We start from the raw sequence: 14,204 nt of genomic DNA, 5'->3' as shown, positions 1-14,204 counted from the left end.
AGGATAGTCAATCCGTCCAAAAAAAAAACGACTTTAAATAACCTAATATATAATAATAATAATAATAGGACCCACAAGTCCTACACGTTGGAAATTCGGTTGTTTTCAGTTCAGTTATTACGGTGCTAATATGTTAAAATATGGATGAGCTCGGTACCGGTAACGGGACCGAAAGTACCGATCCGGAAAATCATCGAAATTAGGTACCGGCACTGAAAATGCTCGGTACAATACGGTATGGTATTTGAAGGTAAAAATCAATAAATATAGGTGTGGTTCTAGACCGGTGTCGAACCGAAAGTAACGATTCTGAAAACGCCAAAAGGTGGGTGCCAGATTGGTACCGAAAATGATTTGGTATAGTAAATTTAGTACCGATACGATACCGGTTTGATTACAGGATTTGATACGATTTGCTCATCAATAATCTAAATATCCAAGTTTATTTTATATGCTACAATTCATTCATTACGTAAAAAGGCAAAAAAATAAAGCAAAATAAGTTGTGTGTATTAAACCTCATTCAAACGAAACACAGTTTACTTACTGTGTGTATGAAAAGTAATCTAAACTGTGCAATTACTTGCATTGCTACGTTGCTACAGGATTTGATGAACTCGGTACCAACCGGTACCGAAAATACCGTTACCGAGATCCCCAAAAGTGGGTACTGGTACCGAATATACCTGGTACAGTATGGCTTGATATGGTCGGTACTGGTACGGTACCGGTATTTGAGGAGATAACCCGATGAATACCGGTGCCGAACGAATACCGAAAATACACCCAGTTAATTTGATACTGGCATCGGTACCCGATACTATTAATACATTTCTATTTTTATTACTATTAATTCATTTCTCTTTTTAATATTTATTATTTATTACTGTTCATTTGGTTTTTATTATTTATTACTGTTCATTTGGTTTGTTTTTTAATATAAGGATAATATACCTATTTACCTTTGGCAATGAAGCGCTGGAATCGGTAAACCATCTTTTCATTACCTGCGATATGGCTCAACTAATTTGGAGTTTAATCTTTCAATGGATGAAAGTTCCCCTACCACGTTATATTCTGAGTGTGGTACAAATGCTGGAGGTTATCGGTTCTTACAAATGTGCAAAGAAATTTAAACGTGCGATGTATACGGTGGCGGCAGCAACATGCTGGAACATCTGGCTGATGCGGAATGCAGTCATCTTCAGAAGTAAATCTATTGAAATCGAAAAATTGCTCAGTGATATTAAAGCTATCTCATACACCTGGGTAAAGAATCGGGCAGGACTTTCAGATATAACATGGGAGAAATTGTGGAATTTTAGTATCTAATGTAATTGTATTTCTTTCCTTCTTTTTTCGTTTATCTTTTTCCTTGTTTGTACTATGCTTGAGCGCCTTGCTTAAGGTTTTTATATAATTCCGCCCTTTTTTTTAAAAAAAAGAATTACCTTTGGCGGCTTAAAGATCAGAGATATTAATTGTAATAAACAAGTCTAGGTTTGAGCCTACCCTCAAGTTCTTTACTTAAAACTTGCATTTATGAACAAGTCTATTTTTTTTGTATTTGTATTGGTGTATGAATCTTGGCGAGGTTAACAGTTTTCGTTGTCTCGCTTTTAACAAAATTTAGCTGGCCGTTAAAAAAAAACTTGCATTTATGTTAACCATGAAACCGGTTGATTGAGTCGTTAGAGATAGATTACCCTTTTCAGATTTACTTAAACAGAGCTTAATTAAGTGAGACGTAACCTCCAAAGCTGCATCGAACCGTCATCATCACTAAATTCATAATTTTTATCATCAGATTTATCTTGATTCATGGACGACAATGACCATCACTCCCACGAAATGTTATAAGCCAAACTCACTTTTCCTGATGGAAAAGAAGGTTAAAAAGGTAGTAATCTTGCGACGATACTTAATTCTAGAGATGCAGTGGTTACCAAAATATAACTAATTATTATACATTAATAGTAAATGGTAGTTTCTTGGCAATTTAACTTAACTTGAAGACTTTTATATATCTGTACTGTACTATCAAGATACTTAATTCTAGAGTTGGTCATGTACCACACTTGACTCTTCCTGGCTTTATCCGTTGTCACTGTTAGCCATCATAAAAACAAACCTGTTTTAACTTTTTCTTTCTTATAAAATAACTTGTTTTGATACAAACCAAGTGTAACCCTATAATTGAATAATGTGTTCGTTTAGTCAAACTTAGATAGTTATTAATTATAATTATAATAACAATCATATTTACTTAGTTTTTGTATTATATTTTTTTGAATCTAATTGTTAACGTCCGTGATACATGAATCATTGAATTATTCTAGTATTATACTATAATTAAACTAAACCCTAATCAATCAGTATTCACGTGCACATGGGTTAGCTGCATTAGGTTATTTATTTAGACAATAATATTATTTAGCTGATCAACTGGCCAGTGGCCAAGATGAAGACTGGTTGACTCTTTGACTTTTTGGGTTGGGTAGGCCACCATGTGCTGGCCGATATAATTGGGAGTACTCACATTCTATATATACCATTCAACATCTATCTTAAGTTACAACAACTCATCAAGAAACAAATAACCAAGGTTATGCAATCTCATGCCTTGTAACTAAAACCCCATCCCCTCTTCCCTCTGTCACCACCAGGCCATCATGGCCGACCACAAATCCGAAGAAAACGGTCTTTCGGGTAAGTCTAATCACCTTATCACTGACTTCGATCCACCAAAACCGCCGAAGAGGAACAAGTATGCTTTCGCCTGTGCCATATTGGCTTCCATGACTTCTGTCTTGCTTGGTTATGGTAATATATCTAACTGTCTTATTTTTATCTACGTTTATTTGTTTCTGAGCTTTATAAAAATCTTTTAAAATCCCACCATATGTTGTGTCGGATGTCACGTCAGTAAAGTAAATAACTAAACAATAAAGAAGCCTTTGAAAAAATATGTGTTTTTTAGCATGAAACGCAAGTTAGGATGCATAATGATTTACGTGTTACAAAACATCTTTCCAAAAACAGTAGTATCTTTTTAACTACATTATAATTTAAAAAAAATATTTGAGTTAATTACATAGTTAGTCCTTGTGCTTTGCACAGAATAACATACTTAGGTACTAATAGTTTAAAATCATCTTCTAGGGTATTAACTTTTCATTTTGTAACGTTTGAAGGTATTAACTTAACATAGTTAGTCCATGTGGTTTGCACAAAATAACATACTTTGGCACTAATAGTTTAACAAACAATTAACGTTAATACCTTCAAACGTTACAAAATGAAAAGTTAGTACCCTAGAATGTGATTTTAAACTATTAGTATCTAAGTATGTTACTTTGTGCAAACTATAGGGACTAATTATGTAATTAACTCTATTATTAACTTGATAAACGACAACAGTCTTATGGGTTTTTTAAATATTATTATTTCAGTATTCAGTATTTCCAACTTGTGTTTGAAATTATTATGGTTGGAAATGGAAATGGAAATTTTTATATATTTGTATATTAAACAATACAATAATACAGTTGATAATAAAAGAAAAAAAAATTTGTGGCAGATATTGGTGTGATGAGTGGGGCCCAAAAATTCATCCAAAGAGATTTTGGTTGTAGTGACAGGCAAATCGAGATCATGGTGGGTATTCTCAACCTATACTCGTTGGTCGGGTCAGCCGCCGCCGGGAGAACATCCGACTGGATTGGTCGCCGGTACACAATTGTGTTGGCTGGAGCTATTTTCTTCATCGGAGCAATCTTGATGGGGGTCGCTACAAACTACGCGTTTCTCATGGTTGGCCGGTTTGTCGCTGGTATCGGCGTAGGATACGCGCTTATGATTGCACCGGTGTACACAGCAGAGGTTTCGCCGGCGTCTGCTCGTGGCTTCCTCACTTCTTTCCCAGAAGTCTTCATTAACGCTGGTAGGCTTCATGACTGGACTTAACAGAAAAATTTAAACTTAGTCACACAGGACCGGATGAGTGTGATAACATATTATCATAAATAAATAATAATTTAAATATATGGGGGTAAAATGAAAACTTATACGACTTGTGAGAACTTAAAGAACTCAGTCTTACGAAAAGTTTTTTCAATTTTTTTAACCAAAAATCCTAAAAAAATCAACGTTTCAAAAAAAAACTGGTTTTTCTTTTTCATTTACGGCATCCGTAAATGCTGTAAAAAATGATAACATGCTTATGTCATCAACTTTTTAAGGCCGCTGTAAAGGGTAAAAAAAAACACCGCTTTGAATTTTTTTTATTTATATTTATATATTTTTTACGGCAGTCTTTCTAAATATTTTAATCTACTAGTGTGAAAAAAAAATAGGGGCAAAACTCACACAGAAACGCTGAGTTCTCTAAATTCTCACGGGTTTTCCTTAATCTTTGTATTTTAAGAATGATTCATCCAAGTTGATACAAAGTTAGATGACACAAGCTATAATTTACTCTTCAAATTTTTTAAAGGGGCAACTTTTGAATAAACATTTTCTAATGTACAATAAATCATATTTTGGAATTTGGATTACAATAAATATTTTCCGCTTTATATCTTCAAATAACACAACATCAAATATGATTATAGTATTGTTTTATAAATATTTTGTATTTATAATGATTTTTTTTTTAATTTTTATGTAATACTTTTTTTTTCTATAGGTATAATGTTCGGGTATGTGTCAAACTATGCTTTCTCAAAGCTTCCGCTTCACTTGGGATGGCGAATCATGCTAGGAATCGGAGCCATCCCATCAGTAATCTTAGCCGTGGGTGTCTTAGGCATGCCCGAGTCACCCCGTTGGCTAATCATGCAAGGACGATTAGGTGATGCCAAAATCGTCCTTGATAAAACCTCCGACAGCTTGGAAGAATCCAAGCTTCGGTTGGCTGACATCAAGAAAGCAGCTGGCATCCCTGAAGACTGTAACGACGATATTGTCCAAGTATCTAAAACTAGCCACGGTGAGGGCGTATGGAAGGAGTTGTTGATCCATCCCACGCCCACCGTCCGCCATATTTTAGTAGCGGCCCTAGGCATCCATTTCTTCCAACAAGCGAGTGGAATCGACGCCGTCGTGTTATATAGCCCGAGAATCTTCGAGAAGGCAGGGATAGTCAAGGACACCCCGCAGCTACTCGCAACCATAGCCGTTGGATTCGTGAAAACAGTGTTTATTCTAGTGGGCACGTTTAACCTTGACAAAGTCGGACGTCGACCACTATTGTTATCTAGCATTATTGGCATGATCGTATCGTTACTGACACTCGGTATGGCATTGACCATCATAGACCACTCCGATCACAAGATCACATGGGCTATAGCTCTCTGCATTATCGCAGTTTTATCATTCGTGGCGTGTTTTTCGATCGGGATGGGGCCAATTACCTGGGTGTACAGCTCTGAGGTGTTTCCGTTACGGTTGCGAGCACAAGGGTGTAGCATTTGTGTGGCAGTGAACAGGACGACAAGTGGGGTGATCACTATGACATTTATTTCCCTGTATGAGGCGATTACGATAGGCGGTGCGTTCTTTGTGTTTACCGGTATAGCGGCGGCGGGGTGTGTGCTCTTTTACACCCTGTTTCCGGAAACACGGGGTAAGAATCTAGAAGAAGTGGAGGATGTTTTTGGGACCTTTTTCCGGTGGAGGTCAAGACAGGCAGAATTGGACAGGAAGAAAGAGGCTGAGATGGTGGCTCATAAGGTCCAAAATTAAGTTTAGGCATTAGAAGTTGCAAGAAAATAAGTATGTAATTATGGGTTTATGAAGCGTATTTATGTCTATTGCTCACAAGGGAAAATTTGTGTTGTTTAAAAGTTGCATGAAATGTGGGTGTAGTAGTAATGCAATGCTCTATTTTATAACAAGAAAGATTATATCGCATTATGTTGTAGTATGGTTTGGACTTTGTGAAAATGGTCACAAGTTGTTTGGCAATATTTGCATTTGGTACATTTTATAAGCACGCATGTTATTGAATAGGTGTTGTTTTATTACTATATATATACTGGTCGGCAGTGGCGAAGCTTGAAGTTTTCGTCGGGGGGTCGAAAACGTATATACCAAAAATTTCTATAGAACCGGGGGGTCGAAAACGTATATACCCAAAAATTTCTATACGAAAACTACATGTACAACACTATTGAGCGAAAAGTTCAGGGGGTCGGGCGCCCCTCCCGGCCCCTTAAATGCTACACCCCTGCTGGTCGGATAACTAGACCGGTTTTAAATAGCCGGATAATATCATAAGTGATTTAAATTAAAATAATATTGTAGCTTAATTAAATATAATAAGATCAAATATATATGATGAAACACCGATTAACACAAGGATTATCGGTGGGGTTATTTCGTCTGTGGGGTTCAACCTCTTTTCTTGCTCGTAGGAATGGCTTGAGATCTGCAAAACATTAAACACCGTTAGTCTCGCTAAGAGGGGGAGAAGGGGGGTTTCCCTCTTAACCAGGCTCCGACGTGAGAATAAGTACTGTTCTGAGAGAAATAAACAGTGTGTGTATAGAGAGAGTATGGAGAGTAAAGATCGTGAATGATGAAGGGTCCTATTTATAGCCGGAGGGTGAAGAAGGAAGGAGCAGCTGTGCCAGCTGTGGGCGCGTGCCAGCTGTCCGACCAAGGGGAATATCCTCTTGGTCTGGTCTGTCACGGCAGGTGTAGTGGTACACGTGGCGTTCTTACATTTGCCCACGCTGGATACCTCGTACTGGCGTTGTCAGCCCTGCTCCCTGATTTGTCGCAGGTCTATGTGTCGTTCTGCGAGTGGTGACACGTGTTGTCCTTTATGTCGGATAGAGCATCTTTGGCGCCAGCTGCACGTCTTCCAGAAGTTTCTAGAAGCTTCTGGATTGCTTTGCTGATGTGGACGCCTTGTATGCTCAAAAGTGATGTGGTCCCTGCCATGTAGGCAGAGAATTGGGACCATACCTCTTCAAGTCCCCCCAGTCCAGTGTGCCTTCTAGTTGAGTTGATCGTCTAGGAGGGATTCTGGACTTATGAGAGTAGTGGGTTTTTGCGGCATGTGGAGTTTGGTGATTTGGAAAAAATGAGCCAAGTGGACGCACGGCGCGTGGGTCTTGGCATTTTGTAAGAAATGAGCCAAGTGGACGCACGACGCGTGGGTTTTGGCACTTTGTAAAAAGTGAGCCAAGTGGACGCACGGCGCGTGGGTCTCGACATTTTGTTAAAAATGAGCCAAGTGGACGCACGGCGCGTGGGTCTTGGCACTTTGTAAAAAATGAGCCAAGTGGACGCACGGCGCGTGGGTCTGGGCACTTTGTAAAAAGTGAGCCAAGTGGACGCACGGCGCGTGGGTCTCGGCATTTTGTAAAAAATGAGCCAAGTGGACGCACGGCGCGTGGGTCTTGGCACTTTGTAAAAAGTGAGCCAAGTGGACGCACGGCGCGTGGGTCTCGGCATTTTGTAAAAAATGAGCCAAGTGGACGCTTGGCGCATGAGTTTTGGCCTTTTGTAAAAAGTGAGCCAAATGGACGCATGGCGCATGGGTTTTTGGCCCCTTTGTTGTTTCCTTCTGATGGAAGTTTGGTGGGCATGGGGAAGTGTTTGGTGTGACTATCTGACGTCCCTGTCTTATCGGAGGTGAACAGTTGCTTTTGTAGTTACTTTCTGTCACGTCAGCCGGTTCTGTTGCCCATGTTTCCCGAAAAAAAGAGCCGACGTCTTCTCTCTCTTCTGACGTGGCACTCTTTTATTGGCTCCTTTTTCTGTACCCTGACGGTCCACTACCCATCGCATTAAATGCGATGGGTATAAATAGGAGGCGGTTTCTCGTTCTTCTTTACTTTTTCAAATTTCAAGTGTTTTCTCCTTCTGTATTCTTCCCTCATTCTCCGTTCTTCAATACTTTCTTTGAGTTCTTATCTCCGACGTCTTAGTATTTAGACCATGTCTGAGAAGAATCATACTCAACGGAAAAGAAAATATAAGGGGAGGGCCCCTCCTGGTCCTGACCAGGCTGTTATTGGGTGGAAAGAAGAAGAGTTTAATAATCTGGTTGGGGGTATGGGTTTCCGTCCCGAGTGGGGAGCCCAGTATCCTCCTGTTGGTTCTACTGCCTTGGACGCCCCTCCGGGTTATATTACGTTGTATGCTGCGTTTTTCCGGGAAGGCAGTTTCAGATTACCTATTACAAAGTTCACCGCTGCTGTGTTGAGGGGCTATGGGCTTCATATTTCACAACTGAATGCTATTGGGCTTCCACGCATTACTCACTTTGAGTATGTCTGTAGGGCTTATCGTATTGAGCCTACGTTTCAGATGTTCAATGTATTTTATAGTGTGACGTATGCTAGCGGTTTCTATTCGTTTCAAGCACGGTCAGGTGTTGCTCCGGTGTGCTCCGTGCCTTTGAAGAGTCTTCATGAATGGAAGCAGAAATTTTTCTACATCCGCCGTGGTGTAATCCCGATAGATATGCCTTATCGGCAGGTGGGCCAAGGGATTCCAAAGGTAGATGTTATGGAGGATTATGGTGCCCAGGACTGGTTCAAGAGGATAACCCAGAAGGCGACTGCTATTTCTCAACTGGAGGAGATGGATCTGGTTGGTGCTGGGATGAGTTTGTTGTGGGTGCCCAAGAATCCATTAGGTCAACCCGTATACAGTTATCAGGGCAAATGTATGTTTCTTTCATAAGATACTGTTGAGTTATTCTCCCTTATGTTTGTTATGTTTTCTGATCTTCTTGCCTTTTTGCAGTTGGTTACAGCTTGTTGAATGTCTTGGATCCTAAGGCGACGGGTGCCATGGTTGAAGCTACCCAAGCGAAAGGGAATCCGACGTGGTTAGACCAGATCTGCGGTCGTTTTTTGCATCCGACTGATGAGAGCTTGAGTAAATATGCTAGCGAGGTTCTAGGTGAAGATGTTTGGAATGACCCTGTCGACTCGGGTCGAGAGGGAGTTATTGTTCTTTCAAGTGGAAGTTCTGACCAAAACTTTGAGGATCTAACCTCTCGTTGCGCGCGTGCAGGTACCGCGCAGGGTGATGTTGCTGAACCCGTGCACGAGGTTGTTGGTGATGATGATGTAGAGGTGCCTGTTGACTCTTCTGCTCAATTGGAGTCGAGGAAAAAGGCGAGAACTGATAAGTCTGGGAAGAGAGAGGGGAAGACTGAGGGTAAAGCTGCTGGTTCTTCTCGTAAGCGACCCTCTACTCTTCCTTGTCTAGATTATGTGATAGTTTCTGACACGTTGTCTGGCCTAGGGGCTGGTGAGAGAAGTCGAGAATCGGATCCTGATGACAGTGCTACTCTGACTGAGCACATGAGGAAAAAAGCCATCGAGGATCACAAGCGCAGGCTTGATGAGCAGTCCGCTGCTCTTTTTGCTGCTAAGAAAGCAAAACTTCATAAAGAGGCCCCCCCAGCACCTTCTGAATCTGAGATTGATCTTGGTGATTTTAGTGGAGCTCGCGGGAATCTTTTGGAGGAGCTATATGCTGCATCTGCCCCTCCTACTGGTAATAGGCCTTTAATTGCATATTTCATTCGTTTCCTTCGAGTTGGTTTTAATTCTTGTTTCATGACAGCAGTCAAGTTTGGCAAGAAACCTCGTATGGTTGATATATCGCAGATTACGCCGCCTACTTCTCCTCCGTCAAGGACGGTTGGTCTGACCCCTCCTCGTGATGATGTTGAAGCAGACAAAAAGGGAGGAGAAGGGGTTGCTGAAGATGTGGGTGAAGGTGGTGGTGATGCTGAAGCTGATAAAGGGAAAGGTGTGGAAGTGGAGGTGGAATCGAGTGAAACCACAGCACGCCAAACAATTTATACTCGACGCACTCCGGGTGGTGGTGCTACTTCTGGTGCTGCTGGTAATCCTGAATTTGAGAGAAGTCATGCTGGTTCTTGGGATACACGTAATCCCGCTTGTGACGACCTACCACACGTTCCTCGGGGGAATCTTACTCAGGGTTCTCGGATGAGTGAGTTGGGTAATTGTCATGATTTCTTCTCCATGTCTCTCCCCCCTGCGGAAAGACTATTTCAAAAGAGGCGGAATCGATTTGAGCTGCTAGACGACCATGTTCATGCTGGAGTGAACTTCTTTGCCACCTCTCAGGAGATTTTACGCGAGTGGCGATTGATGGGTGAAGAAATCAGTGAGTTTGAGAATGCCAAGAGGTTGTTTGCGGAAGAGAGGGAGAAGTTTAATGCCGAGAAGAAGGGGTTGCAGTGGAGGGTGTCTGATGCTGAACAAAAGCTTGAAGAGCAAAAGCAGTTGAATGTTCAGAAACAGAAGGATTGGGAGGCCGCGTGCGAGCGTACCAATGAGGAGATGCGGTCTCAGTGTGATGCCATTGTGCGTTTGTCTGGTGAGAAAATGCAACTTGCTGAAGAGGCTCATCAAGCGCGTCTTGCTGCTGAGAAAAAAGAGAAAGAATACGTTGATCGTATTGATAAGTTGGAGGTGCTCGTGCAACAGAAGGTGGCTGAGTGTGAGGCTGCACAGCGCCTTCTTGATGAGAAGACAGCGGAGTGTCAAGCTTCTGAGTTTCTTGCTGAAGAGGCATCTGTTGACACCAGATGGTTGCTTTCTCGTGGTGTACCCTTGGTAATTTCTTTTGCTCTTTCATGTTCTTTTGTTTTTGTGGTTTTATATTTGATTGCCTTACTTTATGCAGCTTGTTGACCGTATTCTAAATTCCCCTGAACTTGCCACGTACATGTTTGAATTGGGCCAAGCGGGTTACAATAGCGGTCGTAAGTTTGGGTATGCTGAAGGCAAGGCTGCAGCAATCAACAAGGAAAAAGATTATCATTTTGAGTTGTATAAGGAAGATTGTGATGGCGCTTATGCGGCTAAGTGCAAGGCGTTTTCAACTCTTGACTTTGCTGTCGTCCGGGCGGCGCAGAAGTTATCCCGGAAGCCAGATGGAGTTGCTCTTCTGAAGAAAGCCCTTGGAGATGATGCCGATGCGGCAGGAGGTGCTGGCACCAGTCAAACCTGATGGGTGTGTTTCGGCCTGTGTGCCGCGTATGGCCCTGAATGGGTCTGTAATGCTGACTGTTTTTAGACAATTTTATTTTTGTTTACCTTTGTGTCGTGTATGGCTCTGTGTACTGTGGATATACGCGCTTAATATGCTTTGTTTGATGCATATTTTATCGCCTGTTTGGCTTTATGTGAATTTGTTATCGTCATAATATGTGCATGTTTAATTACTTTGATTAGGTGTCACGAATGAATTATGGCGCTGACAGGTGATGTTGTGTTATTACAACGTGTTATTCTGTCGTTTGTATGCGCGCGCTTATGTGTGACTTACGAAGTGATCGAGTTGCAGGTTATTGTGTGAGCTCAGCTGTGTTAAGCCTTGGGAGCATTACAATGTTTAGTTACCTTGCTATCGATGTTTTCATGTTTATGTGGGCACGAAGTTCTATTTTGGCGTTTCGTAGGCTTTGGTTGTGTTTCTGACCCGGCTGTGCACTTGGTTGTGACGAGCCTTGGAGGTCTACAACGTTTCCTATAGTCGAGCCATTGATGTTTTCGTGTACGCCCAAAGTAATAAATGCAGTTGTGACAAGAAATTTGCATAAAATAAAGGTAGCCAAACACTTCTTGTATTATAGTAAATGTGTTGGCAGTTCGCCCTTTTACGATTACATAGTTGTTTTACATGTAGCACTTTCGGAGTTGTTGAGCATTCCAGGTTCGTGGAACCTCTTTGTTGTTGATGGTGCGCAATTTCTAAGCTCCTTTGCCGAGTACTGCATCGATTACGTATGGGCCTTCCCTTTTGGGAGCCAGTTTTCCGGGCTTTTCCGCGTTGGAAGCTTCATTGTCCCTTAGGACATAGTCTCCTGGGTTAAAAGTGCAGACTCGGACTCTGGAGTTGTAATATTTTTCCAGCTTTGTTTTGTATTTGGCCTCGTTGATTGCTGCCATCTCTCTCCGTTCTTCTAGGAGGTCTAAGTCGATCCTCCTTTCTTGGTCGTTGTCGATTGAATTCATGGAGAGCATCCTTGGAGATGGCAGCCCGATTTCTGCTGGGATAACAGCTTCAGACCCATAGACCAAACTGAACGGTGTTTCACCGTTGCTTGTTTTTGGCATTGTTCTATGGGCCCACAATATGCTGGGTAGTTCGTTAACCCAGCCTCTTCGTTTCTCGCCAAGCCTTGCCTTTATGCCATCGACGATGCTTTTGTTGACTGCCTCTACTTGACCATTCCCTTGTGGGTGCGCAACCGAAGAGAAGGTATGTTCGATGTGTAGTTCTTTGAACCATCGTTCGAGGTCGTCTGCTGCAAAGTTAGTTCCGTTATCGGTGATGATTCTGAGAGGTAAGCCAAAGCGGCATATGATTTGCTCTCATATAAATCGCTTGACGACTGCCGATGTGGTTGACGCAAGTGCTTTCGCCTCCACCCATTTCGTGAAATAGTCGACTGCGACTATTATGAATTTGACTGCCCCTGGTGCTTCTGGGAAAGGACCTACCATGTCTATGCCCCATTGTTGAAAAGGCCATGCGGTGGTGACGGGTACTAGTTCATTTTTGGGGCGCATGGTCTTTGGCGCATGTCTCTGGCAGCCACTGCACTTCCTCAATTCTTTCACGGCATCAAGGTGCATCCCGGGCCAGTAGTATTCGGCATTCATCACCTTTGCCACCACCATTCGAGGCCCGGCATGAATACCACAAATTCCTTCATGCACTTCCCGGATTAGGTAATTTGCGTCGTCGGCGTCAACACATCTCAGTAGCGGGCCTAGATATGACTTTCGGTATAGTATCCCATCTGCCATCTGACAGTGTTCTGATTTGTATTGGATCTTTCGCGCCTCGGCTTTGTTTTCGGGAAGTATCCCTGACTGCAAGTACATGATTATCGGTGTCATCCAGGACGTTGTTCCTGTCTGGATGACACTTACTTCCCTCAGTAGAACGGATGGGTTGCTCAAAACCTCTATGCGCACATCTTTTGCTAGGTGCTGGAAACTTGTTGATGCGAGCTTACTCAACGCGTCTGCCGGCTTGTTCTCGCTTCTGTTTATGTGGTGCACTTTGTAAGAGTAAAAGGTTTGTAGCAAGGTTTTTGCTTGGCTGAGGTAGAGTGCCATGACATCCCCCTTGTCTTCGTATTGGCCGTTTATTTGCCCTGCTACGAGCATGGAGTCAACATGCGCTTCGATGTGTCGGACCCCCATTTTGATTACTAATCGTAGGCCAGCCAAGAAGGCTTCGTACTCTGCTTCGTTGTTTGTGCTTTTAAAATCGAGGCTCGGGGCTTACCAGCCTTAGCCCTGCGCCTGCTCCGTCTTCGTTGGATGCTCCATCGGTATATAACAACCATGGCTTTTCTGTTTGCTCTTTCTCAGCCTTTTCCATGGCTTTGCACTCTCTTTCTTTGTCATCTGGGACTTCTGTCATAAAATTTGCCAAGACTTGGCCTTTGATTGATGGTCGTGGTCTGAAAACCACGTTGTGACCTCCCAGCTCTATTGCCCATTTGGCTAGCCTTCCTGATACTTCTGGCCTTGCAAGGATATTGCCGATGTTGTAGTTTGTTAGCACGTGGATGACATGATTGGCAAAGTATCTGCGCAGCCGCCTTGAAGCATGAATTAGTGCGAGGACTAACTTTTCCATGATTGCATATCGGGTTTCTGGATCGGTCAAGGTCCGCGACACGTAGTAAACTGGTGTTTGGACGCTTTGACGATCGACAAGCAGCACAGCTCCGACTGCCCTATCAGAAGCTGATAGGTAAAGTACCAAAGGTTCTCCCTTGTTTGGTGCGGTTAGGGTTGGCAGTTTGATGAGGCAATCTTTCATCTCGCGGAACGCGTTCTCTGCTTCCGGAGTCCATTGGAACTGGCTTTTCTTCATACAATTGCGCAAGGTTTTGATGAACGGAAAAGATTTTGCAGCATGATTAGCTAGGAAACGGTTGAGCGCGGCTAGTCGTCCTGCTAACTTTTGCATGTCTTTGATGTTTGATGGTGAGGGCATCCTTTCTATAGCTTGGACTTTTTCCGGGTTCACCTTAAAGCCATCTTTTGTGACGATGAAGCCTAAGAACTTTCCTTCTTCCATTCCGAATGAGCACTTTGTTGGGTTCAGCTTGATACTTACGCTGCGTAGCGTGTTGAAGGTCTTTTGGATGTTGACCAGCATCGTGCCTTCTT

At 42.5% G+C, this 14,204-nt stretch overlaps 1 protein-coding gene across 1 annotated transcript; it reads left to right on the top strand.

Annotated features, from left to right (window-relative positions):
• Window positions 1–2,458: 2,458 nt before the first annotated feature.
• On the top strand, window positions 2,459–5,969 carry LOC110886077 (polyol transporter 5). The gene is made up of 3 exons (XM_022133841.2): window positions 2,459–2,823; window positions 3,581–3,943; window positions 4,688–5,969. Exons 1-3 carry the CDS (start codon window positions 2,673–2,675, stop codon window positions 5,743–5,745), a joined length of 1,572 nt encoding a protein of 523 aa, XP_021989533.1. The 5' UTR covers window positions 2,459–2,672; the 3' UTR covers window positions 5,746–5,969.
• Window positions 5,970–14,204: the final 8,235 nt, after the last annotated feature.

The sequence above is a fragment of the Helianthus annuus genome, chromosome 10 (assembly GCF_002127325.2).
Source record: "Helianthus annuus cultivar XRQ/B chromosome 10, HanXRQr2.0-SUNRISE, whole genome shotgun sequence".
In the NCBI taxonomy this organism is placed as follows: domain Eukaryota; kingdom Viridiplantae; phylum Streptophyta; class Magnoliopsida; order Asterales; family Asteraceae; genus Helianthus; species Helianthus annuus.
Note: the sequence above shows the minus strand (reverse complement) of the source record. Positions and strands in the feature narration are given on the sequence as shown.

Excerpts from the sequence above, each read along its gene's own strand:
- LOC110886077 (XM_022133841.2), top strand. The coding sequence starts at position 2,673 with ATGGCCGACCACAAATCCGAAGAAAACGGTCTTTCGGGTAAGTCTAAT. Across the intron at positions 2,824-3,580 it reads TTCTGTCTTGCTTGGTTATG|ATATTGGTGTGATGAGTGGG; the intron begins GTAATATATCTA and ends AATTTGTGGCAG. Across the intron at positions 3,944-4,687 it reads AGAAGTCTTCATTAACGCTG|GTATAATGTTCGGGTATGTG; the intron begins GTAGGCTTCATG and ends TTTTTTCTATAG.